The following is a 25332-nucleotide window of genomic DNA, read 5'->3' on the forward strand; positions in this document are numbered from 1 at the left end:
TATATTTGTAATTGTAACATTTTCAAGAGAAACACACAATAATTCATTTGTATTATTGACAGTTTGCTTTTCCTCTCAAAGGATTTTCCCCCTTAATTGATCAGTACACACAGAGTAAGAACATTAGATATATTTAGAGACATTTCTACTTAGAGGCATTTGAATAATTTTGAATTTATTGGTATTTAATTGACTTTTTAAAAATAATGATTTGGGGTTTGCCTATCTCAAGTTTTGCTGCGGACGAGACATGTTTAGTTAAGCTTCTTGGGTCCCGCCTTTGAAGCCATTTTTCATTGCAAATCTCAGGAACCCCGACTAGCCCCCACCCCTCCCTTCCTTTCAAGTTAAAACATTTGCTTTGCCGCCTCATTCTTTTGGAAAGACTCCTTAACTCCTCCTCCTCCTCACGCTCTCTGGGTTTATGGGTAAACTCGACTTTACCTCCTGCAGAGATGAGGCTATTCTTAAAACGCTGGGACGTTTGGGGATTAGACTGTGATCCGGTGGAAACACTACACTTTTCCTCTCTTCGTAGGGCGTGTCCCACTCCGGAGCTGCTTGTGCGCTGCGTGGTGCCTCATCTTCCTCTATTATCTGCAGGGTGTGGATAGGGGGCAGCGGGATATCTCCCGGTGTGGATTCCACACTTTCAGCAAGAGTGTGCTCTGAGTAATCTTGGTCCACCAGTTTCACAACTGGTATTCCCCGGCCTTCCTTATCGCCCTTGTCCACAAACTACAAAAAGAGCAAGACGGTGAACTTAAATCGCTATTCACTAAGGCGCATTCAAAGTCAATAAATCAATCCATTGTATAGTTAATTTTCACTGTAACTGTCCTTCCACTTAACAGACATCCCATCCCTTCATAGAATCATGATAATCAGACATTCTTTGGGGGCTGGAGAGGTGGCTCAGTGGTTAAGAGCACTGGCTGCCTTTGCAGAGGTCCCAGGTTCGATTCCCAGTGCCCACCTGGTGGCCCACAATCTTGATAACTCCAGTTCCAGGAGAGATTGAGCCTTTTTCTGAATGTGTTTTGCACATGCAGGCAAGACACAAAATAAAATAAATCTTAAAAAAAAAAAAGAAATTATCTTACCTCATGTGAAATATGTTCAGATTTTCTGTGATTGAAACCTGTTTTAAAAAAAAAATAATGAGTACTCTGCTTTATTTAACATTTATTTAACATTGTTTTACTTACATATAATTTTCCTCCCTTCAAGTAAAGGGTTACTAAAGCAGCTATTCAAACATGAACACTACCTTAGTGAAAACAAGCTAACAAATCTCGAGGAAGACTGTTTGAGTTTAAGGCCAGCTAGCCCGGTCTAAATAGTGAGCTTTGTCCTGGGGCTAGCTCTTGTAGACCAGGTTGGCCTCGAACTCACAGAGATCCGCCTGCCTCTGCTTCCCCAGTGCTGGGATTAAAGGTATGAGCCACCACCGCCCAGCCCTTTAGATGTATTTTTATTTTACGTGTGTGAGTATTTCCTGCAGGCATGTCTGTCTGCTATGTGCAGGAGTGTTGCCTGGGAAGGTCACAAGAGGGTGCTGGATCACCTGGAACTGGAGTTACGGACGCTTGTGAGCTGCCATGTGGGTGCTGGGAACTGAACCCAGGTCCTCTGCAAGAGCAGCAAACACTCTTAACCTCTGAATCATCTCTACAGCCACATTCTCTTCTTTTCTTAGTCTAGCCCAATTTGTCGATTTTATTTACCTTTTTAAAAACTTAGGTTCATTGAAAAAAAAAACTACTATGATCTTTATTTCCTCTAACTTTGAAGTTGGTTTCTGTTCTAGTTCTTAGTGGTTTATTTTGGGTCTTCTTTTAAAAATATACATTTTTAAACTTTTAGTTGTGTAGGAGTGTGTGTGTGTGTGCGCGCGCTGTAATACTGGAGGCTTCAGAAATACCAAAGAGAGTCAAGTCATTAGACACTCCATTGCATGTCTGAAAAATGGAATACAAAAACCTTCTGGATAAGTGAAAGATGGAATTCAGACAAGCCTCACAGTGAGAGAAGTCCTTCTGCTTTCCCATCTGTGATAAAGAAGAGGAAGTCTGTGATTATCTTACACTTAAAGCTTCAGAGTTGGAACCCTGGAGGGAGATCAGGGGCAGAGTGCTGGCCCCATGCAGGCAGGGTCCTGGGTTGGGGTTTTAGCTTGGCAATCAAACAGTGGAAAGAGCACTAAAAAGAAGCCTGCAGAACCGGTAGCGTAGGTTGGAAACCCAACTCTACTCTACTAGTGCCGTGACAGAGATATGAGCGCACACACACACACACACACACACACACACACACACTGGTACTCTACTAGTGCCGTGACAGAGATATGAGCACACACACACACACACACACACACACACACACACACACCGGTACTCTACTAGTGCAGTGACAGAGATATGAGCACACACACACACACACACACACACACACACACACACACCGGTACGTAGCGTGTGGAAAGACGAGTAAGCTGCAGCCAAACCCTTGCAACAGGAACTTTATACTACATACGTTGAAGATGTATAAACGTGTGTTTAAAGTACAGTAGTTTACGTCAACTTGCTTTCTAGATAACATTGAGAGAGGTGTTTGGGAGACTGTGTAAACACTAATTAGATCTCTTACTATTTATGGTTAAGTTCTCAAATTAAATACTAACTGAATTTCCTCCAGCACAATTCTTCTTCCTTTCTGACTGTCTCTTTCTCTTTGTCTCTGTGTCTTATCTCTCGCCCTCTCTGTTCACACACACACACATCTGTTCACACACACACACACACACACACACACACCCTACCTCAATGGTTCTACAGTTTCTTCTACCTCAAGAGTTCAAAATGCTTAACAAAAGTATCTTATAAATATTACAGTTGAGATTTAAATTTTTCCTATCTTGAAAGAAGTGAAGTACCAATAAAATTTTTTATAACTCCTGGTGTTTGAGAAATGACTCAGCAGTGAGAACATTGGCTGCTCTTGCAGGGGATCCAGATTCAGTTCCCAGCACACGATGGCAGCTCACAATCTCATGTAACTCTAGTCCTAAGAGAAATGATATTCTCTGATGGTCTTTGAGGACGCCAGGAAAACACTTGGTACACAGACATATATGTAGACAAAACACCCATACACATAAAATGATTTTAAAAGTTAGAAAACTCTTAATGGGGGTCTAAGACTTCTCTTTGACTTCCTTAAAAAATACCAAAGTAATTGGCACAACAATAAAATGTTACTTGATCTATGACAAAAACGAAATCAATTTAAAACAAATGTGTAACTTTTACAATGTAACACCTTGCTCTAATTATCTTAATAATAAAAATTAACGTGATTTTTTTTTACCATATGATATACTTCCATACATATCTTCGAACAGACTAGAATTTACTTCAGATAGTTCTTTCAAACTAGGTTCCTAGACACACAGAGAAAGAAATAAAACATGTTGGGCAAAATACTTGAAGAACTAAAATGTTTTTCCTGTTTTCATAATTTCTATTTAAAGAATACTTTATTGGTTTCTGTCATAAAACTCACATAGATGAGAATATAAAGTTAAGGCAATTTTAAGACACATTTTCCCTCTAAGTTGACAGAGGCCAGGCCGAGATGGAGCTGGAGGACCTGAATCCATGGAGCGTGACTTCGAGAGGAGTTGCTGCTCCCGGGAGAAGAACTCCGAGAGCAAGGGACGCAAACCCCAACGTTAACTGAACAACTTCAAATAAGCTAGTGGGTGTAGGAAAAAATGTTCACGCCGTCCATCATTAGAGAAATGTAAATTAAAAAAAAAAGAGAGAAATGTAAATTAAAAATGCCGCAGGTCAGCACTTGGAATTCACAATCACGTCAGGAGAATCAGGACTAGAGGTGATGACCACATGGGAAACGAGCAAGCGGTCAAGATTCAAAACCACCACACATTTTTCTATTGGAATGCAAGATAGCAAAGCGTCTTGTCAAAATAGCTTGACAGTTTTTCGAAACCTTAAACTGGGAACTGCCGTTTGATCCAGATTCTGTTCCTGGGCAATCGTGAAGCAAAATTAAAATCATTTGTTTGCACAAAAACATATATAAGGAAGCCAAGTATATGGGTCCACGTCCAGGATCTCAGCCCTTGGGAGACCAAGGCAGAAGAATTTCAAGTTTGAGGTTAGTCTGGGCAACTCAGCAAGAGTAAGTCCAGCCTGCATAGCGAAACCCCATGTCAAGGAAAACAGCGAACGTTTGTACATGAGCGTCCACAGCAGCACCTTTCACCAGAGCTCAGTCGTGTATAGAGCCTCAATGTTCACTAGGGGATGAACACATAAAATATATCTAGAAACAAATGGGATGCTGATATATGTTATAACAAGAAAACACGTGGATCCTAGCACTCGGGAGGCAGAGGCAGGTGGATCTCTGTGAGTTCGAGACCAGCCTGGTCTACAGAGCTAGTTCCAGGACAGGCTCCAAAGCCACAGAGAAACCCTGTCTCGAAAAAACAAAAAAAGAAAAAAGAAAAAAAAAAACACGTGGAAAGCATTACGCGGAGAGAGAGAAAAACAAGCTACAAAGGTCCACGTATTTATACAAAATCCCACTCTTGTGCAAATGTACACGAAGGAAAATAGGTTGGCTGCTGCCGAGGGCAGGAAGGCAATGGGAGAACTGGGAAAGTATTGACTTGTGGCGTTGGGCTACTTCTGTTTAAAAAGAGTGAAAATGTCCTAAAATGGATTGCGGTGATGGGTGTGCAACTTGATGGGCAGGCTGAAGGCCACTGAAATGTACACTTTAAACTGGCCAATTAATTAAACCTTATAAATTCTGAATAAACACTTACTGAATGGCACATTGTTAATACAGAGAGGAACATGAACTGCAAATAGCATTTTACTTAATGGCAATGAGCAATTATCTGATCAAACATTTTAAATCATCAAGGCGTGTTTCTATTAAACAGTGGATAACACACTACATATGAGAGACTGTGTTTTGGCAAGTACCTCTGAAACTCTGGAAGCCACTTTTGGAGTAATAAGATTTCTTAAATACTCAGATTTTTCCATCCATGTGTTTAGATTTTTATATTCCTCTTTCATTTTTTCCAACCTAAAAAAAAAATCAGCTACATATGAAAAACTACAAATGACAGAGGGATATATATATACATATATTATATATATATATTAAAACCTACAGAAGAATAACAAAATATGACCCATTCATAAGATGTTCCAAAAGTGACAAATTAACATATTCTCTAGAGAAACAGTTAAAAGAAATGATTACAACAGAATTAAGGGTCACGGTAATGGCAAGAGATTAAGGAAAGAGAAGCCTCTTAAAGGTGCATAAAATACATTTCTGACCTTAGTGATGATGATGTATTTCTTATACAAATAATCACTTTATTATCGTTATCTAAGCTTTATAAACACACTTCAGAAATTATTCGATAATGCATTATGTATTCTCAGTATTTTAATTTGCTTATTTTGGTCAGTCTGGGATGCGATAACAGGATACCATACAGTGGGTGGATTAAACAACAGACATCTATTTCTCATAATCCTCAGGCTAGGATGTCTAATGCCGAGATACCAGCTTGCCCAGACCCCGGTGAGAGTCTTCCTGGTGGCCATCACCTTCTCTCCTCATAGTGGAGGGAGGGATATCAGGTCTTCTCTTCTTGTAACTTTTATAAGGCCATTGATTGCATTACAAGGGCTTCATCCTCAAACCTAATCTAACCTAATCCAGTTATTTCCCCAAAGCTCCACCTTTAACTATTGTTAAATAAGAGCTTAAACCTTTAACATATTAACTGAGGAGACAGCTCAGTGACGGAGCCTTTGCCAAGGATGCCTGAGGCTAAGAACACTGATTATTCTTCTCACTTCAAAACAGCTGACATTAAGATTAGTGTGATCCAAGGCGGGGCCTCCGTTTCCAGAAAAATTAGTGTTTTTCAGGCTCTCTCTTCCTTCTAACTCTAGGGTAGGAGCCAGTGGTGGACAGCTAGGGCAAGGCATTTGGAGTCACGGTCCGTCATGGCTCATTGGTGGCCCAAGTGGAAGTCTGGGTGTTATGGGGTTCATCGTCTTTGGTATACACTGAACTCTGGCTCTTGTTGCTTCATGACTGCATGTCCATCCTGGCTCTGCTCAGTTTTTTTTTAATCATCTTGGCTGTCACCAAGTCCCTTGAAAATGATGGCCCCAAACAATGGACTCGACACCTCTGGACCTCTTCTATAACTCACTGCTTTCAAACAAAATTTTAGAACATATTTCTCCCAGACTTTGTTGTCTGTTGTCGTACAATGAGATAGTCTGAAGTAACCTATGAGAGTTTACGTAGAGAGTGAGTATGTGCACACACTGGCTCTCCGCCTCCATATATCCATTAAGGTGAACTGCATGACCCAAGGACACACCTTTGTCCTCTGATCTGACACACTGTCTGTTTTGCCAAGACTCACTGAATGTCTACTGTACGCCGTGTGTTCGCTAAGTACCAAATACACGATGGTGTGTTTCAAGGACCATATTATCTTTTCTCAAAAAAAAAAAAAACCTTAATTTAACGGTTAAAGACTGAAAAGGGCAAACAAATATTAAACTGTAAGTCATGAAATGCATTCAGTCAGTGTCAAGATGCTCGATCTCTTCACCAGAATTGGGAGCAATAAATGTCTGCAGATAAAGCCATCTTGTGGCTTATTTACAGGGGTCTGGGAGACTTAGCACCAAGACCGAGGGATCAGAAGTCAAGGCTGAGGACTTGGGCAGAGAGGGAGGAACTATACAAATCAATGGAAATCCCATACCCGAGGGAGAAAATAACTAGCATTCAAGCTTGTGTTAGCTCAACTGCAGATTAAAAAGAAAGATTGAGCCAGTGGGGTGGGATCTTAGACAGAAGGAGCCGACAGGGAAGAAGGATGAGGAAAAATCGCATGAGAGACAGCGGAAAAGACTTGCATGAAGGAAGCCACTTGCTTGCTTTCTTATGGGTGGGTTTTCATCTCTTTCCCTATCATAATAAACTACCTTACAAGGGACACATGAGACAGCATCACAATGAGTATCCCTAGGTCAGTGAAAAGCCTGAGGTCAACATAAGAAGTTCGGAATGACGCAGACTACATGGAAACAAATGGCATGTGTGCTGTTTACCTCTCCCGGGGTTTCTCCTGGAGTTTTTCGAGTCGCACGGCGTTCGGATGGCTGCTTTCGGCAGCCCCGATGGAAACGTTAAGTTCTGGGGATAAGAAGGCTGGGTATTCGACTCGTTGCGGGGTAATAACGTTTCTGAAAAAAACGGTAGTAGAGTTACACGCCAACACTACAGAAGAGTGCATCCCTACAGTCGGTGTGGTAGCTGCTGTTTCCAACTGTTCTTCTTGTACCGGCTCACCCACTACCCCGGGGTTGTCAAGAAGACAGAGCTAAGGAAGAAAGCAAGAACTGGAATCCTGGGACTCTCTTGCTCTCTTGGTTACTCAACAAGACCGTGGGCAGTAGAGATGGGGAAGGAGACCCAGAGGAAGGAGAAATAAAAAGTCCAGGTCTTTTGGCCACCATTTATAGACAAATCTGCCTTCAGAGTCCCCCATCCTTTCAAACATCTAATTCTATGGACTAGATTTTATGTCGGGCACTGTAATCGTATGCCTGTCTGTATTGGTTGTCTCGTTCCACCTGCACGGCAAACCCACGGGATAAGAATTACTGAATCCACTTGACATACCAGAAAGCCAGGAGTGAAGAGATTTTTGTTTTGTTTGTCTGTTTTTGTTTTTTAAGGTAGGGTTTCTCTGTGTAGCCCTGGCTGTCCTGGAATGGTCTACAGAGCGAGTCCCACATCCCAAATCTAATTTCCTTGATTCATTTCAATGTTTAAAAACAAATCCTTTTTCTTAGATAGCTCTTTCTCTGGTGCGTATTTTTCTTGACGTGTATTTTTACTGTTGAAGTTTTAAGGTCATCTGGAATACTATATTTTAAGCTACATTTCCTTTGCTAACAACTTAACACATGTTTTGTGTGTGTGGGGGGGGTACGGAGTGTCCCTCTCTGCCTTGGTCCCTTTTGCTGAACCTGAAGCTAGCCTCGTCAGCAAACCCCTGTCTCTGTCCCTCAAAGCTGGGGGTTACAGGCACCTGTAGCCATGTCTGGCTTTATGCGTGGACGCTGGGGACCTGAACGCAGCTTGCAGGGCATCTTCCCAGCCCCACTAATAACATTTTTAACACACTTTTTATTGTTGGTTTTTTTTGTTTGTTTGTTTTACAGCCCATTTGGAAATAACAGTTGGCGTGGTGTGGGGTGGGCTAACACTGACATCCTGTAGAACAGAAACTGGCTACCCTAGGCACATGGATCTTGGAAGTTCTTCCTCTATATTCCGTGAGGAGGATCTTGATGGCTAATTTCCTCATTGTGCCACCTCTTCATTCACGAAGGAGACCTCCATTTCCTCTCATCTCTAGACCTCAGTTCCTTTCTCCAGGGGGCACCTAGAAACTCAGGATCTCTCCTATCTTTTTGTCTGTTGGCTTGTTTCCCACAAGGTTTCAAGTAACCCCCTGGACTCCTCATCCTCCTTCCTCTGCCTGCCGAGGGTTGGGGCTCCAGGCTTGAGCCACCACACCTGGCTCTTTTTCTCACCTTATCAAGCAAAGGAGTTCGGTGCTCGCCTTGCCTTAGGACCTAGGCGTCCTGGCCCCGCTCTCGGGAATTCTCAAGATAATTGATATGTTCCATCGCACCTTTGAAATGCCATTCGCTCTCAATGAAGTAACGAAATCAAAACACTTACGTGACAGGGTCTGTCCTTTCTGGAGGAGGGGCGATCTTCATAAACATCGATGGCTCGATGATTTTTTGAAGAGGTTTTAGCTGGATAAAATTATATGATTGTGTAATTCGCCGTGATAGGACTAACAGCCCCAGCCCCCGAAAGGCCTATACCATTTACCATGATAGGACTAACAGCCCAACCCCCAAAAGGCTTATACCATACTTGAATGGTGTGTGTACAAAGAAGAGGAAGGAAGAAAGGAACTTAATTTGTTGAACATTAAACATTTGCCAAGCATTTCACACCTTCAGTTTTCTCTAACCCTTCTGATAGAAGTAGGAGGTAAGTGTGAGTATTCTATAGATCACACTAAACAACAGTAATTCATTCAAGGTTACAAAATGTGCAAAATGGGGCAGCTCTACGTTTTCAGTGAGGCCTACACATACGGCAATACTTGCCTAGTTCCATCTGAAAAGATAAGCTACTGCTTTCTCTCCGTGTGCACGGGTGTGTCGTGCGTATGTGTGCTCAGTTGTATCTGGAGGCGTGTATGCTGCGTGCGTGGTCCAGAGGATAACCTCGGGCCTCTCGCTGGCCCGAAGCTCATCAAGTTGGCTACAGTGGCTGACCAGCAAGCCCCAGAGATCTTCCTGCTTCCACCTCCCCAGTGCTGGGACTGCGGATCTGAAAATCACCTCTCCCTCTAGGGATGCTCTCACATGTTATACTGGACACAAGACCTACTTCTAACGTTATACTCATTAGCTATGGCCGCCAAACATAACTTCCAGAAATATCGGCTTCTCGTAAGGCGTGATCGATGTGCTCAAACAGAAGACATTTCTTTAGAAAAGGGAACTAACCTGATGTGAAAATCCATAGCCAAAGGTTCCGTAGGAAAACATGAACTCCACCTCCACCCTGCAGATAGACTGGAAGCGGAACGCTGTTGTTAGAGAAGTGACCAGACATGACAAGGTCATAAACATACACTTTAGAAAAGCCTACGGTGACCCTTCTGGGTAAAAAAAAAAAAAAAAAAAAAAAAACCAAAGCTTCACGTACATAGAGAACTCCAACAGAGTTCTGTTCAGTTCCAAGAACGTTACAAGTCTTTCGCCTTAACACAAGGCTAGTGATCAAATGTATAAAATTTTAATTTAGAATTATTAGTAGGATTACCATAAGATATTGACTTATATGTACATATTTTGTTTTTTGTTGAGGGAGGAGTTGAAGACAGGGTTTCTCTGTGTCACAGCCCTGGCTGTCCTAGAACTAGCTCTTGTGGACCAGGCTGGCCTCGAACTCACAGAGATCTGCCTGCCTCTGCCTCCCGAGTGTTGGGATTAAAGGCGTGCGCCACCACCGCCCGAGTAAGGTATGTATTTTATATATGTTTATAGGTCAAATGATTTACTCACAGGCCTTTCCTATCGAATGAAGATTGAAACATGCAACCTCACCTCTGAACCCAGGTTGGCCGTGTGTGAAGGGAAAAAGAGGCCCCTGCTCTGTGGCTTTATATATGTCCCTCAAACCCATTCTGGACAGGGGACAGCAGGAGCAGCTCCGGCTGATCATCTGATAAAATCACTAACATTTAGGTGCATTCAGAATCAGAGACTGCCAACACTTTTTCAGAGACTTGGTCCACGCATGGACAGCGGCCGCTGACATTTTACAGTCTCGTCCAGTGGTTTCTAAGCCTCTCCCTCACAATTTACTTATAGGATCAAATTCTTAAAACATATTTATATATGTATAGATGTAACAATTAAAGAAAAAGAGACTGTGAATTTGAGAAAGAGCAAGGGGGGAGGTGTGCGTGGAAGGAGTTGGAGGGAGAAAATGGAAAGGGGGAGTGACTTTATATTATAATTTTTAAAATTATAAAAAATATAAAAAAGCTAAGTTGAGTCTGAAAAACACGATGCCAAAATTTTATATTAAAAAAATGAAGAATTTGTGAGCAAATGTGATAATTTCTCTATTACACATATTTTTACCAATTCATATAGCTATGATTAATGTAGTGAAATAATCTTAAAAATTAGGCAGTGAGCCATCAGAGTAAATTCTCTGCACTGCTAGATACCACACATGGGTAATCTGAGGAAGGCCGGCGCGGCTCTTACCGAGTTTCTGTGCTTCATCTGCAGGACTTCGGTGAAGCAGCCTTTCTGGAAAAAGAGAGGTAGAATGATTCGCGCCCGTGTCTGTAGTTTATCTACAGCATAGTAGCATAGAAATCCGGTCGCCATTTTTAAATATACATGAGCTCGTCGGCTGAAATACAATATTCATACAAATACAATCTCATCTTAACTAAATTAACATACAAATATAACGACTGTTCACTTGAAGAGAAACCCAGTTTGAATGACAGGAATAAATGTAGACATTAGCAGTTACAAGGGCAGAGATGTTCCTGCTGGTGAACTTCCCTTCCTGGGCATCAAACCCCATTCTGGCTAAAAGCGAATCTCCACAACAAACTCTGGAGAGGTGGAAAAACCTTCACACCCGAGAGCACGGACAGGCTCTGGGAATCTTTGCCGTCCCTGATCCGTGGTTATCATCTGTGGTTATCTCCACTCTCCTATAGGTTACCTTGCCCAATTCAATGCCCGCCTGGGCTTTATTCTTCTTCCCGAGCATCATCACTGCTTCCAGTTTCACAGTTAAGAACCGTACACACAGCTGGGCGGTGGTGGTGGTTGCCTTTAATCCCAGCACTCGGGAGACAGAGTCAGGCGGATCTCTGTGAGTTCAAAGTCAGCCTGGTCTATGAGAGCGAGTTCCAGGACAGGCTCCACAAAAGCAGAGGCACTTCCCCAAAGCCTACACACCAGTCAAGGTCAGAAAGTGATGCAGACTCCCCCACGTTCTCCTCAGTTGCCCCAAATTACGTGATTCTTGTGTGGGAATTCTAAGTTTTCTTATTTTAAACCCCATGCTTTCTGACAGCCCTAAATTTTTTTGTATGTTTATAATGAACTTTGGTTCCTATGCATGTGGTAAACAGAAGGTATCCATCAGATACCAAGAGCCACAATAAAGAACACCAACTAGACTGTATGGCACCAAGATTTTTTAAAAAAGGTACTTTTTTACTTTTTGTTTTTTTATTTGTTTTGGTCTTTTTTGAGACTATGTCTCACATAGCCCAGGTTGGCCTTGAAGTCACTGTGAGGCCAAGGATGACTTTGAACTCATAACTGTCTTGTCTGTACCTCCCACCCCCACCCCCCGCAAGTACTGGGATTACAGGTATGGGTCCCCATGTAGCTGGGGGGGGGGGAAATGTATATTTTTATACATACCTGTATTATTTCGTAAAGATGTGCTTCAACACTGCCCAAGGAAAGGGCGGGTCTCTCTGTACTTCCTCCATCTTGCATTAGCTCCAAAAAAATATTATTCCTCTCATCATCTTGACGTCTGGGAACCTCAATGCCAAAATGTATGAAAGGAAGTATTAAATTTCAGGCCAGGATTTCAGATGTAACTTCCAAATAAATACCTTCGTAAGGCATATATATATGGTACCATGGGCACCGCTAATTATCAGTTTTATGCATGTTAGTCTTGTGACTTTCTAAGTTTATCATTCTACATATTCTAAGGTCAACAAAATCAGGACTTGTTTATGTCTAACATTAATTATGATCTTTTGAATCATCTACTGCCCAAATTGTCCTTTTAACTATACATTAAAAAGGTGCCCTCAACACTCTACTGAAGTCACGTATAAAGATGAAGTGTGATTCAGGTATATTAAGCAGAAGCAACAACGCTAGAGCTATCATAACGCTCGATTTCAAATTATCCTAACAGAGCCATAGTCACAAAGACAGCATGGCCCTAGAACAAAATAGGCCTTGATCAGTGGAATCAAATATAGGGCCCAGACAGAAGGCCACACAGCTACTTGATTTTCCACAAAAAATATACATTGGAGAAAAGACAGTTCGCCAAACAGTGCTGGAGAAAAATGAATACCTGTGTGCAGAAGAAATGCTCAACATTTTTAGCCCTCCGGGACTGCAAACCAAAACAACATGGATTCAATCTCACGCCACTTAGAAAAGCTCTCCTGCAGAAAAGCCCAGACTGGGGGGGGGATTCGGGCTAGGACCCTACTGGCGGGAATGCAGAAACCTGCCAACATGTTTGCTACCACCTGGTCCAGTTACACCAGTGCTGATATCAAAAAAACCAAGTCAGCACATCGTAGAGTTAGCCTCCACACCTGTGCTGATTGTGGCGCATCAGGCTAGGAGCCCAGGAACGGGCTTGAAAGGTTGTCAGAACTGTAGCTTTATTCAGTCACACAAGAATGAAACTGTGTTGTTTCCAGGAAAAAAAAAAATATGGGACCGGAGATCACTGTTTTGATCACAGAATGCCAGGTTTACAAAGACCAGTGCTCTCTCATAACGGGGATTTAGGGGGAAAGAAAGGGGACACAAAAGTAAGAGGGGAGTTATTAGTGATTTAGAACGAGGAAAGGGGAAGGGACGGGAAGATGGATGAGGATAATGGAGAGGTTATTATGATCCACGCATGTTCTTCACGTGTATGAAAATGTCAGGGAAAGCCAGCCCTTTATGCAATTGATAGTCTAATAAAATAAATTAATTCAAAACTCTGTCTAGTTTGTTGTTCTTTTTGCATTCATTTGCTCATGTATGTATGTACGTACATACGTGTGTATGAATTTAGGCCAGGAGGAGCACATGTGCCCCAGTACACATGCAGAGGTTACAGGACAGCTTGTATGAGCCACTCTCTCTTTTAACCACGGGACACCCAGGAATCAAATTCCAGCCTTTAGGCTTGGTGCAAGTGCCTTTACTCTCTGGTCCCCACGTTACTGTTTAAGAATTGAGGGCTAAAAATTATCTTTCCTAGGCGACACTTAATTAAAATAAAGTTTACCAAGACATTTGGAGCAGAGATGAAATCCTTTAGAATTTCCGTAAAACTCAACGTAATAGTTTTTTAAAGAAACAATTGGGCTAATTAATGAATCCTGTAGCTATAGAATAGAATTTGTTTGTGTGTGTGTGTGTGTGTGTGTGTGTGTGTGTGTGTGTGTGTCTGTCTGTCTGTCTCTGTGTGTGAAAGACAGAAGAAGCGGGAGGGAGGGAGGGAAGGGAGGGAGGGGAGGGAGGGAGGGGAGGGGAGGGAAGGAAGGGAGGGAGGGGAGGGAGGGAGGGAGGGAAGGAGGGAGGGGAGGGAGGGAGGGGAGGGAGGGAGGGGAAGGAGGGAGGGAGGGAGGGAGGGAGGGAGGGGAGGGAGGGGAGGGAGGGAGGGAGGGAGGGGAGGGAGGGGAGGGAGGGAGGGGAGGGAGGGGAGGGAGGGAGGGAGGGAGGGGAGGGAGGGGAGGGAGGGAGGGGAGGGAGGGGAGGGAGGGAGGAGAGGGAGGGAGGGAGGGAGGGAGGGAGGGGAGGGAGGGAGAGAAGGAGGGAGGGAGGGAGGGGAGGGAGGGAGGGAGGGGAGGGAGATATTTAGGGTTGTTACAAAGACTGCAGTCTATTATGTGACAACAGTAGGGGCATCTAGATGAGGCGAAGATATGAGAGAAGAGAAAGGAATCAGAGAGTGAAAACAGGAAGGGTGGAGGAGCGTTGCACAGGAGAGAGGAGGGGCAAAGCGGTGAAGCCTTCTATGAACATTCTAGAGCCTCACGCAGCAGCACACCGGGGAAGAAGTGCAGGGCCGGGCGGCGGGCAGGTGTTTCCACAGGCAACTGCAGGGGGGGAACCCAGAATGAAAAAGCACAACTCTTAGGGTTTTGTTTTTATTTGCGAGACAGAGTTTCTCTGTAGTTTTTGGTGCCTGTCCTGGAACTAGCTCTTGTAGACCAGGCTGGCCTCGAACTCACACAGATCCGCCTGCCTCTGCCTCCTGAGTGCTGGGATTAAAGGCGTGCGCCACCACCGCCCGGCCACTACTCTTACTTCTTGTCTGCCTTTTTTTTTCCTCCCCAAAGATGCAAGTACTTTAGAACGCTTGAAACCTATAGTGACACATCATTCTACCAAGAAGAGAGTTTTCCCATTACCTGTACAGAAAAATACTTCACTTCGTCAAACCTGAGTACAAAATTCTTTTCGTTGGTGGTGGCTTTCAAGTTCCGGAGTTTCGTGCATTTCGTGACGTGATTTATACAGATACGAATGAACAGATTAACGTGTTGTTGTACAATGACTGAGAATAAAATATTTAGGAAACAAGTCCGGGAGCGGTTGATCAAACAACGCACTATAAAATCTATTAGACAATCCGGGCCAAAATGTCAAACTCAAGCAAGTACAGAGAGAAGACAATCTCGGAGGATACTGAACCATGGGAAAAGCTTTCATAATTACGCCTTTGACTCTCGTTGCTAGGCACACACTGTCATCAGGAGTGTTTATGCATCTCTACACACCTCTCCTTATTTTTATCCTTGCATTCTCGCAGTAATTGCTTTGCAATTTTTCTATATATTAATTTTAAGATGGCTAAGCATATATAATCTACAACTGGCATTATTTTCCAGATTTAAGGATATATAGAAGTTTTTTTTAAAAAAAATATTTATTTATTTATTATGTATACAATATTCTGTCTGTGTGTATGCCTGCAGGCCAGAAGAGGGCACCAGACCTCACTACAGATGGTTGTGAGCCACCATGTGGTTGCTGGGAATTGAACTCAGGACCTTTGGAAGAGCAGGCAATGCTCTTAACCTCTGAGCCATCTCTCCAGCCCCCATATAGAAGTTTTTAAAACCAATTAGTGTCTTTACATCCTGACCAAAGATCCCCCCCTCCCTCCTCTCCTCACATCTCCTTTCCCCCAATCCACTCCTCCTCCCGTTCAGAAAGGAGGAGACCTCCCTTGGGTATCAAGCAAGCAAGGCGTAGCAAGTTGCAGCAAAATGAAGCGCCTCCCCTTGTATTAAGGCTGGGCGAGGCCCTCCAGCATGAGAAACAGGCTCCCAAGAGCCAGTCACGGTGTCGGGGGCAAATAAGAAAATAAACTAAGAATAACTGAATCTTAAGATAGAATTCGCAGCAAAGTGGTCTACTCTAATCCACTCCGTTAGCGAATGAGTCTCCATCCTGACGATACTATGGTCTACTCTAATTCTCTTCGTTAGCGAATGAGTCTCCATCCTGACGGTACTATGGTCTACTCTAATTCTCTTCGTTAGCGAATGAGTCTCCATCCTGATGGTACTATGGTCTACTCTAATTCTCTTCGTTAGCGAATGAGTCTCCATCCTGACGGTACTATGGTCTACTCTAATTCCCTTCGTTAGTGAATGAGTCTCCATCCTGACGGTACTATGGTCTACTCTAATTCTCTTCGTTAGCGAATGAGTCTCCATCCTGACGGTACTATGGTCTACTCTAATTCCCTTCGTTAGTGAATGAGTCTCCATCCTGACGGTACTATATTGCTTTCACTGTACTTTATGAGTTAAAAAAAAAAATGCTTTCCAGATTTGAGTTTCTTCAAACATCTCTATAGAAAATTTTTTTTAAAAAAACTCCCTTTATACAAAAAAAAAAAAAGGAAAAGCAATGCCATAATAAGAGTGGTTTAAAAATAAGTGTAGAGGAATACGGTTGTCCACACCTCTAATTCCAACAGGGTTGAGAGTTCAAGGCCAGCCTGGGCTACGAAGAAAGACACACTCCCAAAGAACCAAAACAAGGCACAAATTTAAAGTAAACTCTTTTTAAGACGTTTGAGTAGACTTACTGCTTACATGTAAATTCGCATTATCTCTTAAGGGCATACCATGGTTCTCCTTTAGCTTACGTGGTGATTGAAGGAAATCACAGAGGGCCAAAAATATTTGTGCTAAACTTCTACACTGAGAAATGGGATTTATTTTTGCTGTCCTTGAATCTGAACAGGCATTCATGACCATATTAACATAAGAGCAATGAATGCAACTGAAATTGGCATTAGGATGGATGACAGAGACTTCCATCCGAGAGTGAGATATGAGGGAGCATGAAGAACTATGGTAATCAAGGGTTTGTTATAAATGTGTAATATTCTGTAAACTCAAAAGGAGTTAAGGAGGAAGAGAGATCCATGAACAGAACGAGCATTTTTTTTTTTTTGAGACCAAGTTTCTCTATAGCTTTGGGGCCTGTCCTGGAACTAGCTCTGTAGACCAGGCTGGCCTTGAACTCACAGAGATCTGCCTGCCTCTGCCTCCGGAGTGCTGGGATTGAAGGCGTGCACCACCACCGCCCAGCTCAGAACAAGCATTCTAAACCATCCCACCGGGCCAAGTCCACCCTGAAGGGCAGGGCATCCTTGTCCTTTTCAACTTCCAAACAGCAGCCAAAGCGAACACTTTGAAGAAGTACCACCTGGAGGGCGAACAGAGCGTTTGACAACCAAATGGTTAGTGTTTCAAGCTGCTCTGTTTCCAGGTAGTTAGTGACTGCAATAAGACACCAGAGCAGCAAGGCATGCTGACCGTGGTCTGCAGACCAAAAGGATACATCTGTGAGAAAACTGTCGACAACTCTTTATGTGAACAGCCAGGCAGCCGACCTGCAACAACCGGAACAAACACAAAAGGCAAACACGTTTTTTAAAAGTTAATTTCTTGTGTTTCATGGTGAAGTTTTTAAATCTTTAAAACACAGTCGGGGGCTGGAGAAATGGCTCAGAGGGTAAGATCATTGCCTGCTCTTCCAAAGGTCCTGAGTTCAATTCCCAGCAACCACATGGTGGCTCACAACCATCTGTAATGAGGTCTGGTGCCCTCTTCTAGCTTGAAGGCATACACACAGACAGAATATTGTATATATAATAAATAAATAAATAAATAAATAAATATTAAAAAAAAACACAGTCGGGTTGGGTTTCTCACATTAGACGGACTCTGTTGTTTGTTCTTACTATAAGCGTGGTTTCGTGGGGCTGGAAAGATGGCTCGGTGATTAAGACTCAAAACCAGTTCCCAGCACCCCCATCAGGTCACCATTTCCAAGGGATCTGATGTCCTCTCTTGGCCTCTATGGGCACCAGGCACACAGGTGGCACACATACACATACACACTTGACACACACACACACACACACACACACACACACAAATAGAAAAAGCTTTTTTAAAATACTGCTTCTTCTTTACAATTTTCTATTACATCACTCTCTCTCCTGATTTTCTCCTTTCCCCACCCCACCTGTGTGTGTGTGTGTGTGTGTGTGTGTGTGTGTGTGTAGACACGTGCACAATGGTATGTGTGACCTCAGAGGACGGCTTGCAGAAGCTGGTCACCTTCTCCCACCGTGAGGGTCCTGGAGTTCAAACGCAGGTCCTCGGCGTTACCAGGTGGCTCGTGCCTTTGCCCATGTGCCATCTCACCACCCGAGCAAGGTGTGTGGGCCCCATGGAAACTATTGCTTCTGAGGTCGGCGAGGGGCATGGAGCATACAGGGGTCACGGGAGGATAAAAGGGTCAATTTTTAAACCATCGGCCAATCTGTAAATAAGTATAATCACTTGAGCTCAACAAAAACACTGGTTCACAGACTCCTCTTTCAGACAGACATGGGGCATTAGCAGATCTTAGGCGGGCCCCCAAATTAGTGTCTTGCAATTGTGTCAGATGCTGGACATTACTGGATCTTAGGTGGGTCTCAAACCAGTGTCTTACCATTATGTCAGGTGATTGGGGAGCCTTATAATAGAAAACATTACTTCTGTGAATTAGAATGTTTTCCATAATTTTGGTGAATATTTAGTGGTTTGATGACTCATATAAATAAAAATTCATGAGCATGCTTATCCTCGAGGACTATTTTCTTCACTTACTTTTCAATCACCAGATAATAATATCAACTGTGTTTCATATCAAATGAGAAATAATTTGTACGGGCTCGCTGAAGGTGACTCATACATACCACATCTCCAAACGGTACCAAATTTGGTGTTTCACTTGTTACTACCATTTCTTCACTCTGAGACCCTTGAAGAGTTTTTCTTAGCATCTGTAATGAAAATAAATTAATTTAACACTTTAGATGAAAAAGTAGAACATCACTGGATAAAATATTATTCCCACTGATATTTTACTGAGTGTCTAGTAAGTATTTGGTGCTCTAGGCACTGGATATAACTACGAACAAGAAACTCATTTCTATCTTCAATACTTTTATCACTAGATAAACAAATAAAGTGTACATAATTAACTATGGAATTTTCCAGTAAATCAGAAAAGAGGAGAAAAGCAAACATGCATATGAACAATGGTCCTTCAGTTAGTTAATGGACTGAACACACCGCAGGATATATTGAAACATTTATAAGATCACTACATCCAGTAGGGCAGTCACCCAAACTTCTATTCAAACGTAACTCTATAAAAATGAGAAACACAGATAAAACATAGGACACCTTAGAGAAGGGTCTCACAATTTCCAGATTTCCTCTAAGGAAAGAAAGAAAGTAAAAAATTTCAGCACAAACCTACGGGAACGGACATCAAGACAAGAAAAATCTTTAAGCGACGGTGAAAAACACTAGGGAGGAATAGGGACCATAGAAGATACAAAACCAAGGAGAAAGTCAACACTACAGACGTTCTGGCTGCGGATGGTACAGCACTGGGTAAGAGCCGAGCCCTGCAGGAGAAGGACCGGGTGTGACCTCCTCAGAGGAGGACCGCTTCTCAGGAAAAAAGACAGAGGAGGAGAGGGGTCCCCTGAATTTGTAACAGTAAGGAGAAAGAAAGATATTTTGTGGGGGGAGTTAAGGATAGCAGAACATCAAATAAGAACCACCAACCAGCCGGGCAGTGGCGGCGCACGCCTTTAATCCCAGCACTCGGGAGGCAGAGGCAGGAGAGGGGAGGAGGGGAGAGGAGAAGAGAGGAGGGAAAAGGAGAGGAGGGGAGGGAAGAGGAGAGAAGACGAGATTGAGGAGCAGGGGTGGGTTTGAGGTGGTGAATCTGGAAGAGAGGAGAGGTGGGGGGTAGAGGGAGGGAAAACTGCAGTTGGAACGTAACACATAAAAGAAGAATTTTTTAAAAAACAAAATAAAATTACTATCTCCAGGAAAAATTTAAACAATAAGAGGAAATCTATATATTTATAGAACCTACAGTGTGTCTGAAAAGACTGACTCACAGTGATCCACTCCCAAGACGCTTGAAAAGTTATTAGTCTCCACAAAGACACACTGGGCAGGTTAAAGCTACTAAATTGCTTATAAGAATAAGAAATAAAACTTGCTTCACAAGGCTAGAACATCAGTAATACAGGAAAGATAAAACAGAGACTAGTACCTAGTGTGTGTGTGTGTGTGTGTGTGTGTGTGTGTGTGTGTGTGGCGGGGGTGGGGGGACTGCTGAAGAGAACGGAAAGCAAGGACAAGTGTTATTCCCAGAGAACACTTTACAAATGTATCCTTTGAGAGCATGTCAGTGTTTTGTTGGCAAAATATAAAATTTGCAGCTCACTGTTAGAAGTATGAACGTTGTAACAAAATTAGCTATTTCCATTTATTTGTATTCTTTTCAATTCTCTCATCGATGTCTCATAGTAGTTAGTGTAGAGATATTTACATAGTTGCTTAGGCTAGCACTTTCAAAGCTGTGTTGAGCAGAAAGGCTTTTTTATCTCATTCCATCCCTAAGAAGAAAAGGTTTCGACTTTTTCCTTATTCAGTATGTTCGCTGTGGCCTTGTCATGTGTGGTCTTTATTGTGGTCACACGCAGTTCTTGTGTGTTGAGTTTCTTGAGATATTTTTAATCACGGATGGATGGCGAATTCTAAGTATAATATATATATATATATATACATATATCACAGTTGGCTGGTGAATTATAAGTATGTATATATACATATCAAGATCTATATAGATATAGATCTATATATCTAATATATATAGAAATCTTGATATATATTATAAGTATCTATACATGCTTATATCAATATATATCAATGCCTCCATATCTTTCTGACTTCGCTAAAGAGCCACGTAAGAAGCAAGGGCTCCCATCCTCACTGCTGTAACAAGACAGTACCACCCTCCTGCACCCCTATAGCATCAAGGGACACCAACCACAAGGAGGACCTGGATTTCCATGCACACTCAATAACACTGGAGTCCTACACCCCTCCCTGCTGGGGTGGTGTCTGAGGAGGCCGTCTGAACTGTGGGATCACCCAGCAGTTGCGAGGCAACCTCTGGTGCAGAGTGTATTTTCCTGAGCCATGAATCAAGCAATCACAACAATCTGCCACACGTGGAAACTAAACAACATACTTCCAAAGAGCCCGTGCCGGAAGAAGGTAAAGTACCCGGGAAGAAGGGATGCCAGAGGGGACAGGGAAAGACTGCCTATTAAAAGTCAAACCCAAAAGGACAACTGTCTTTACCCCCACCTCTGCTGAACTGGAATCAATATGGCTTTGTTAAGCATTAACTTCCTGGTTTAGTATTAGATATTTTTCAAGAATTGCTCACTCAGCTCTTACAATATACAACAATTCAGCCAGGTGGTAGTGGTGCTCGTCTTTAACCCCAACACTCAGGAGGCAGAAGGTGAATATATGTACATAAAACAAAATCCTTAGCTGGGTATGGTGGCACGTCCATGTAATCCCAGCATTTGGGAGGCAGAGGCAAAAGGAACAAGAGTTTAACACTATGTAAAACTAGCCTCCGATACAGAGAAGGCTCAAGGCCAGCCTGGGCTAGGCAACACATTGTCACACACACACACACACACACACACACACACACACAGCATTTAACAATTACAATGGTTTTTCTACATTGATTTTTTTTTATTCTACAATTTTATCAGTTCTAGCAAGTTTCTGATATAATTAAGAATTTTTTAATGTGTAACGCAAACAAAGAAAATTTCACTTTTCCATTTTATATTTGTTTTCTTATCTAATTAAGGTGGCTAGGATTTCCAGTCCATCCTGTCTTAAATACAAACGCTGAGAATCTTAAAAATGTTCTTAAAGTCAGGAGGAAACTTCCTATTTTTCACAGCTGAAACCTGCCATGGTTTTTTCATGCATGCAGTGAGCTTTGAAGACCTACTGTGTCTTTGTGCTCGTGGGGGTACCGTCCTCAGTCCCTAAGGTAGAAGAAACCTCATGCCACCCATGGCTGGTTGCGGAAAACACACTACACTCAAAATGAAGTATGCTTCTGCCTTTTAAAGAAGAAAGGAGATTCTGCCTGTTGCCTTACATGGGTCACTCTAGAGAATATTATTCTCAGTGAACTAGATGGACACGGAAAGACCAGACTTCTGCGACATCGTTTGTATGTGGAATCATAGAAATGTTAAGACTCTTACAAGTACAGACAAGACTGGAAGAGGCTGCGGGGGAGGCCAGATAGACGGGTGATGTGGGAGTGTCATATATCAATCTGTTGATTTCATTGGTTAAGCAATAAAGAAACTGCTTGGCCCTCATAGCTTAGAACATAGGTGGGAGGAGTAAACAGAACAGAATGCTGGGAGAAAGAAGCTGAGTCGAGGAGTCGCCATGATTCTCCCACTCCAGGCAGACGCAGGTTAAGATCATTCCTGGTAAGCCAGCTCGTGGGCTACACAGATTATAAGAAATGGGCTAGTCCAAGTGTGAGAGTTAGCCGAGAAAAGCCTAGATATAATGGGCCAAGTGGTGTTTAAAAGAATACAGTTTCTGTGTAATTATTTCAGGGCATAAGCTAGCCATGTGGGCGGCCGGGTGCTGGGGACACAGCCCAGCCGCTCCTATTACAACAGACGGGTGGGGAGAAGCTGGTTCAAGAGGATAGAGTTCCAGTTAGAGAAGCTGAGTATGTTTCTGTGATCTATTGAATAGCATGGGTAATGTGGTTCATAGTGACGTATTGCATATTTCAGAATTGCAATAAAGGATGCATGGGACCTAGGAATCGGGTACTGCCAATTTTTCTCCTTCAAGAACTAATAATAGGTATTAATAAACAATTGAAAAATTATCGACTATATCTGCAATCAGTTTGTTGTTGTTGCTCCTGACTCCTCTCTCTCTCTTTCTCTCTCTCTCTCTCTCTCTCTCTCTCTCTCTCTCACACACACACACACACACACACACACACACACACACACACACACGGTTGTCTGTGGTTTAACTGTAGTTTACAGTAACTACTTACAATTACCATACCATAAGATATGTCTAACCATGATATATTGTGCTTGTATTTAAGTGAAACCACCATGCTTTTTATTACATTTCTATCCCTTACTTTGGGAGTCTGTTTTGTTACGGTATGGTCTCCCTCTGCGGCCCAGGCTAATGTGAAGTTCACTGTGTAACCTAAGCAGTCGTCAAAACCACAGACATGCTCCTGCCTCAGCCTTCCAAATGCTGCAGGTACAGGCATGGACTCGGCGTCTATTCTGAATGCGAGCTTCAGTTGATAAGAGCTAATCTGGACCCTTTAAGACGCCTCCGCTACAGATTGGTGCTCAGTTCCTGACCGTGATTCTGCCTACCTCCATAGCTTGGCGCTTCCCTTCCTAGCTGAGCACAGCTCTCAAGAGCAGCAGCAGCAGCAGCAGCAGGAAAACGCGTATTTGCCGAATTCCTAATAGAATCTTGGGCAAGGGTTCTAAACACAGCACATAATGACTCGGATACGACCGGTAACTTCTGCCGAGCCTGGAGAGACTGTGATTTCGGGTAACTTTGAGAAGCCCCTTGTGGTTTTGACGGGAATGTCTGTACCGTTTCACATCCTCGACATTCCATTCTCTGGAGACGTGTCTTACCCACAGAGTTCTTTGGAAGCCCGCTAATCCATACAGTTACTTTTCCTAGAATGCGTTTACTTCCCAGTCTTGATTCAACCCCTGTTATCCTTAAGTTAATTGCTTCGTGATTTCCCTTACAATGGCACCACTCTGTGTCTGGCACCAGCCGGATTCCAGCTTGAAGAACTCTTGCCCTCAGATGGTAAATGTTGGTATTGAAGACACATGGGCGAAACATAACCACAGTTTAATCGCTACACAAAACTGCTTCCAAGAAGAGGAACCCTTGTCTTCACGGTACGTTAGAGGAAGAGTCAACTGCCCCGTTCAGACGAGTCTTCACCAGGCCAGGAAGTGGTGACTGAAAATGTGTTCTTTTCACATTCATTCTTTCCCCCAGCCAAGTTTCACAGCAATGACCTCCCTCTACCGTCTGAGGCTCTTTGTCTCTGTGAAACAAGGACCGGTACAGAAGCAAAACATGACAGAAACCAGGTAGTATCCCCAGAGCCGCGGGAGAGAATACTACGACTCCCCGGTTCCTCATCAGCAAGGAAGTAGATGACCATTGGGAGTAGCTGACCATCCCCAGGATGACCTAGGCGGTCAGCGAGCATGCTGGTGCTTCATGGCTGCAATTGAGTTCAGAGGACTGCATTTGACAGCCGAGTGGGCCCAACAACTATGTGGTCTTATCTAGCAGAGTATCTATCTAGTCTGAATTTACAGATGGATAAGGAATGACAAAAAAATTATAGAAAAATTTAAGGTGGCAAATGTGGAGAAATATACTAAACTTTGGTTAAGAACAAGAGAGCAAATGAAAGGTGCAGAAACAGGAAGACCCCTGGTCCTTGCTGTCTGTCAGCCTAGCTCCAAGTTTAGTGAGAGGCTCTTTCTTTCTTTCTTTCTTTCCTTCCTTCCTTCCTTCCTTCTTCCTTCTTTCTTTCTTTCTTTCTTTCTAAAGGTAACGTATATACATTTTATTTCAAGAAAGACATAAGACAAACAGCATAAAGATGCCCAAGTGCCCTAAAGATAAATACATTTCAAAGATTCTCATTAAAATGTATCTGTAGTATTGTTCCTGCAAGCAAAATACTTTTTTTAAACAAAAAAAGTCTGTATTCTGAATTGCAAATGCTTTTGCTTTTTTTACATAGAAAATCTGCCATGATTATTTTTTTTAAGAATAAGGATTTTCCACAAAAGAGGCTTGCTCTCTGTGCTAGATTTTTAAACAGTTCAGTGACTTAATATGCTAACTACATACATAACAGATAAGAAAACACACAACCTGATGAAAAGTTAGAATCTTCATTAATAACACTGAAAACCAACGATTCATGCCTTTAAAATCAAAACTACAAAACGTAAATGTTTTCCTGAAAAGATTTCCTTATTTTAAAGATTCATTTAAAAATGAAGCGGCATGTAATCTGTACAAGAAGTCGTACAAGGGGCTGGAGAGGTGGCTCAGTGGTTAAGAGCATTGCCTGCTCTTCCAAAGGTTCTGAGTTCAATTCCCAGCAACCACATGGTGGCTCACAACCGTCTGTAATGAGGTCTGGTGCCCTCTTCTGGCCGGCAGACATACACACAGACAAAATATTGTATACATAATAAATAAACAAATATTAAAAAAAAGAAGTCGTACAAGAAGACAGGTAACATACATGAAAAATAACTGACATACTCCTCAATGATCAGCTGTCCACC

General features: G+C 42.7%; 1 protein-coding gene across 1 annotated transcript in view; it reads right to left on the bottom strand.

Moving 5' to 3' along the window:
• Window positions 1-365: 365 nt before the first annotated feature.
• Window positions 366-25332, bottom strand: part of LOC121444863 (C2 calcium-dependent domain-containing protein 6-like) — a 36300-nt gene continuing 11333 nt past the window's right edge. Inside the window, exons 2-13 of the mRNA XM_041646788.1 lie at window positions 18763-18849; window positions 17352-17403; window positions 14900-15045; window positions 12153-12278; window positions 10965-11009; window positions 9690-9758; window positions 8842-8921; window positions 7197-7331; window positions 5022-5127; window positions 3370-3442; window positions 1104-1141; window positions 366-738 (exon numbers count right to left, since the gene is read on the bottom strand). Of these exons, the coding sequence (XP_041502722.1) occupies window positions 391-738; window positions 1104-1141; window positions 3370-3442; window positions 5022-5127; window positions 7197-7331; window positions 8842-8921; window positions 9690-9758; window positions 10965-11009; window positions 12153-12278; window positions 14900-15045; window positions 17352-17403; window positions 18763-18849 (1305 nt within the window). The 3' untranslated portion in view covers window positions 366-390. The remainder of the gene's footprint in view (window positions 739-1103; window positions 1142-3369; window positions 3443-5021; window positions 5128-7196; window positions 7332-8841; window positions 8922-9689; window positions 9759-10964; window positions 11010-12152; window positions 12279-14899; window positions 15046-17351; window positions 17404-18762; window positions 18850-25332) is intronic.

This window comes from Microtus oregoni, unplaced genomic scaffold (genome assembly GCF_018167655.1).
Source record: "Microtus oregoni isolate MIOR12 unplaced genomic scaffold, Mior012 000144F_ref0000341, whole genome shotgun sequence".
Classification (NCBI taxonomy): Eukaryota; Metazoa; Chordata; class Mammalia; order Rodentia; family Cricetidae; genus Microtus; species Microtus oregoni.